Below are 4,955 nucleotides of genomic sequence, written 5' to 3'. Positions count from 1 at the left end.
CGGCGGGCGGCGGCGAGGAGGGGGCGTGCTCTGGCCCAGACGAGTCCCGGCAGGTTAGCCGAGTAACTTGAGAAGAGACTTAGGAGCGTGAGGACCTGCACCCAGACGTCATGCCTGCAGCCGCACCCCGTGCCCACTTGTGTCCACTTGCCTGAGTGTCCGCGACCCTTCCCATGACCAGGGAACCAGGGCCGCCCGGGAGGCGGGGGTGACCGGGTGGCCCAGGCGCGGCGAGCAGCCCTGTTGGAGCTGCCTCCTCCCCTCCTCGAAGCGGATGCAGTTTGCAGTCACTGCTTAGTGCACTTGAACTTCCGTTGCTCCCGCGCCGGCGTCACCCCCCGTGGGCAGTCCTGCTCCACAGCGCGAACGAAAACTCCTCCCGTGGGACCACGCCGTTCTTGCAAAGCACGTTAACGCAGAGTACTTTCCACCCCAAAGGAGGCTCGGGGCGCTGCGGGCGCCCGGACGCGGTTTGCAGCCTGTCCTCTGAGGGCTCTGCAGGGTCCGAGGACGCTTTTCTTCTCCGGAATTGTCTGGTTAAGATGTGATCTAGAACGTTCGTGCTCCAGCAAGCCGAGCTCAGTTTGTCACCCTCCTCCAGGGCCCGCAGCTGTGGTGTGGGAGGTTTTCCGGGGAGACGCCGCCGCCTGAGGGTGTGGGTTCTGAGGACGTTCTCGGCCAGCGCTGGCATGAGGGCGTCGCTCCCCGCGCGTCCCCGAACGTGTGCGGTGCCGCCCCGCGGCGGAGTCCAGCCGCCTCCCCCAGGCCCCACGCGGCGCCGCCCCCCCAGCGAAGGAGCCGCCGTTCCCGGTGGCTGCTCGGCGGCTGGCACTGCTCGCACCCTCCGCACGCCCCTCCCCCCCCTCATCGTGCCATGGTTTTCATTTCCCCAGGTCCCAGGTGTGCATACCTTCAGCAGGCCTTGGGGAAGATGGCGACCCTGGGGGACGGTCAGGAGCCCCCTCGTGTCCCGCCCCCTGTCAGTGTTGCATCACCAGGGACACCTGGAGCCCACCGCCGCGAGGCCCGGCTTCACCTCCACGGTCATCAACACGGTACTCACCCTGCGCTGCGCTCCCTCCACCTCCCTGCACTACCCACCCGCCCCGCGCCAGTGGCAGTGTGGCCGGAAACAGGGCAGCTCACGGCCGCTGGGGCTCCTGCCCCCTTGCACTTGGGTCGGACGCGGGCAGCCGAGGTTGAGGCTGCAGACCGAGCCTTGTGAGCGATGGCTCCCCAGGGGATGGCCCCCTGGGAGCACGTTGGCCCTGTGTCCTCTCATCTCCCTTTACGAGCCTTTGCTCCCACACGGAGAAAATAGCATCTGAGTTCTGGGCGGGCTGGTCTGCGCGGGGCCTCAGGGACCTGCAGGGGCAGAGCTGCCAGCCTGGTGCTCCCCTCCTGGCGGCGTCTCAGGAAGTCACAGAAGTGGCCAGTGCTGAGGGGATGTCCCAGCCCCACGGCACCTGGTGCCCCTCGGCCTCCCTCCTGCTTCGAGGGCAAAAGTCCCTGGGGGCCTGGCCTTACAGCTCAGGAACACGAGCCGAAGACGGCCAGGTCAAGGGCCAGAGTGTGTTTCATCCCACCTCTGTCCTGAAGAGCTGGCACTGAGCCCGGGGGCGGGGCCTGCTCTGTGCCCGGAGGGGACCCCCCTGCAGGGTCTCAGCATCACAGCGAGCGATGGGGTGACAGCTGGGATGGGCCAGCCTCTGGGCCGAGGGCCGTGTGGATTATCTCCAAGCCCAGAGACTGCCCTCTCAGGTGGGCATTGACAGATGAGCACAGTGAGGTCCACAGAGGTCACAGGGGTGGCAGGTCACACGCAGCTGGACAACGTGGCATTCACCCCCACCCAGGTCAGTCAAAGATCGGAACGGGAGCCACGCCTAGCTGGCCCCAGACCGTCCCTGGGGTGGACCAGCCTAGGGGTGTGGGGTAGGTGTGGAGCTAGGCACTGCCCGAAAGGAGCCACACACACACACACTCTTCCCCCCGCCCCCCTGCACGATGGCCCAGGGCTCCCCCGTGGCCGTGCTCCTGCCCCGTGCGGTCAGCACCCTGAGGCCCACCCTTAACCTCCATGTTTTTCTGCCACCTCACGACAGCCTGCAAGGTAGGACCTGTCCCCGTGTTCCGGACAGGGACAGGGGGGCCCGGACGTGAGCCAGTGGAGGCCGGTGGGACTCCGAACACATCAGCCTGACTCCAGCCCAAGCCCTCAGCCCCCTCCCCCGACCGGCCTGGCAAGCTGTGGCCCAAGGCTCATGGCTCCTGACTGGCAGGATGCAGGACCGGGGCGGGGCTGGCCTGGAGGACGCGCTGACCACACGGGTTCTGCGCAGCGAGGACGCTGGTGCCCAGCACGCAGGTCGGCGAGCCCACGCAGCGTGGGGCTGCCCCTGGTCCAGTCTCCAGGCAGCAAGAGCCGGGAAGGCCGGGCTTGGCCCCCTGAATCACATCCGTGTGCCTCACGTGCCTGGGGCTTTGCCCAGTGGGTGGGAGTGTGGGTGGCAGCCAGCGGCCTCAGTGCTCCCTGAGTGCTCCAGAAACGGGGGGGGGGGGCGGNNGGGGATGAGCCTGTAGGGAACAAAACCCCGGTTGACCAGAAAGAAGGGGGGGGGCTCGGAGGAGGCGTGGCTGGAGGGTGATGGAGCTCAGGGCGGTGGCCGGTGCCAGAGGTCGGGGAGGGGGTGCCTCCATCCCTCCTTGCGGAGGCTGACCCAGCACCGAGAGCTGGGCCCTGTGACCACGCTGCTCCCCAGGACAGGGGCTCCCCCTCGTGGGCTCTGGAGCTCATTTCCTCTGTCGGTGCTCCAGACGCTTCACCTGAGAGCCCAACACTTCAGGAACCTGCCCAGGGCCCTCCCGCCAGCGGGGTCGGGACCCCTGGAGCCCCAGCCTCCCTGCGAAGCCTGGGGTCCCTCACACCACCCCCGGGGCTGGGTGCCTGCAGTCTCCCACGTCCTCCTGACACATTTAGAGCCAACTCCTAAATCTCCGTGACTGAGCGCAGTGCTGGCGGGCTGTGAGGGGGTTGGGGGAGCCGCGCGGGCACAGGGCACTCGGGGGGGCCCCTGGGGGTGGTGTGGGCATGAAGCTGCCGAGGCCGCCCCTCCCTGTGCCTGCAGAGCAGGGAGCTGAGCGGGAGGGGTGCAGAACGGGACAGACGCGTCGGAGGGGCAGTCTGTGAGCAGGAGCAAGTGACAGAGAAAGACATGCCACCCAAGGGTGGGCAGGAAAAGCTGCCCGGAGGCGGGGGAGGAGCTGTGTGGCCGGGGCAGTGCCACCCCCATCCCCCCGGCCAGAGGCTGGCCTTCCAGATGAGGCACCTGGCTTTGGCACCTGAGACCTGAATCCTGGCTGCCCTCCACCCCGGCCACACCCAGGCACGCGCTTCACCATTTTATGAACAAGGAACGCCCCTCCCAGCTAGAGAAGTTCCTGTGGCTCGGTGGCCCCACATCTCCACACACAGCCCCTCCCCCCCAAGGCCAGCCCCAGGCCTGGGTGCCGCCTCTGAGGTGGAGCAAGCCTGTCCCTGGTGCAGGTGCCGTGTCCCAGCCTCCCGGGAGGTGGCCAGCGTTGGGGGACACAGTGCTGAGGGTGCGTCAGGATGGGGCCCGTGAGCAGGAACCAGCAGACCCACCTGGTGGGACGCGGCCCAGGCCGGGCCCTTCACAGAGGGTGGGGGGCGCGCCCAGAAAGGCCCAGGACTGCCCGACACAGAAGGTGCAGGGGAGCATAGGGGGCCCAGGGGGCTTTTGGTCAGGGCGCACCCCTGCCCCTGCTCCAGTGCAGCCAAGCAGTGCCTTGGGACCCCCCCACTCTCAGGAAAGGGGTGTCACGTGACTGCAGCATCTCCCCAAATGGCTCTTGGGGAGGGCCAGCCCCGCGGGGCCACCGGGAAAGCAAGGAGGTGTGTTGTGTGTCCGAGGACACAACCCAGGCGCAGGGGGCAGCTGCAGGCAGCTGATGGAGGGCTGGGCTGGGGAGGAGGGGGAGATGAGCCCCCGTCCCCCTGTCCCCCCAGACTCCCTGGGCTGCAGCCCTGAGGTGCTCTCCCGGCCGCCGCGGGAGGTGGAGGAGGAGGAGCTGGATCTCCGAGATGTGGAGGAGGAGGAGGAGGTCCGGATCGGCAGAGAGGCTTGCTGGCCGGGTGAGTGTGTGGAACCACAGCTGGGCCCTGCCCGGGGTGCGTCTCCCCACGGCTGCCCCAGGCCAGGCTCTGTGCCAAGCCCACCACCGCCAGGACACTGGGTCCCACTAGTCCCTGGCTCAGCGTTCACTTCTGTCCCCAGTGGCCCCTACCCCATTCTGTCCCAGCGTGTCGCTGACGTTTCCCCAGGCAGAGTGCGTCCCGACCCTTCCCTGAGTCCCAGAGCCTGTAGTCAGCTGCACNGCTTGCTGGCCGGGGGAGCCTGTGGAACCCCACCTGGGCCCTGCCCGGGGTGCGTCTCCCCACGGCTGCCCCAGGCCAGGCTCTGTGCCAAGCCCACCACCGCCAGGACACTGGGTCCCACTAGTCCCTGGCTCAGCGTTCACTTCTGTCCCCAGTGGCCCCTACCCCATTCTGTCCCAGCGTGTCGCTGACGTTTCCCCAGGCAGAGTGCGTCCCGACCCTTCCCTGAGTCCCAGAGCCTGTAGTCAGCTGCACTCCCCCCCACCCGAGTGTAATCTCAGCCTTCGCGTGTCCTCTGTCCCCATTCCCTGCTTCCCACAGTCTGCTGGGACCTTCTGGCCCTCAGCCCTTTGCCATGCCCACCCCCACCCGTGAGAAGCCTTTGCGATGCCTCTCCGTCTCTGCCCCCAACTCTGAGCTCTCCAACCCCGCCCCGCCCAGAGGTCCCGGAGGCATCCCAGCCTGGGGCCCTGGGGAACCGACTGTCCCTGCCCCAGTGTCCGGAGGGGAGCAGGGGAGCCAGGCGGGGAGACCGTTGCCCCCGGAAGTGGTCTGT

The 4,955-nt window shown here is 68.0% G+C and overlaps 1 protein-coding gene across 1 annotated transcript in view; it reads left to right on the top strand.

Annotated features, from left to right (window-relative positions):
* The first annotated feature begins 10 nt into the window (after positions 1-10).
* Positions 11-4,955, top strand: part of GLI4 (GLI family zinc finger 4) — a 6,337-nt gene continuing 1,392 nt past the window's right edge. Inside the window, exons 1-3 of the mRNA XM_077758254.1 lie at positions 11-655; positions 894-1,055; positions 4,031-4,156. Coding sequence (XP_077614380.1) covers positions 932-1,055; positions 4,031-4,156 — 250 coding nt within the window. The 5' untranslated portion in view covers positions 11-655; positions 894-931. The remainder of the gene's footprint in view (positions 656-893; positions 1,056-4,030; positions 4,157-4,955) is intronic.

This window comes from Crocuta crocuta, unplaced genomic scaffold (assembly GCF_008692635.1).
Source record: "Crocuta crocuta isolate KB4526 unplaced genomic scaffold, BGI_CrCroc_1.0 scaffold327, whole genome shotgun sequence".
NCBI lineage: Eukaryota > Metazoa > Chordata > Mammalia > Carnivora > Hyaenidae > Crocuta > Crocuta crocuta.
The sequence above is the reverse complement of the archived record's forward strand: the minus strand, read 5'-3'. Positions and strand labels throughout refer to the sequence as shown.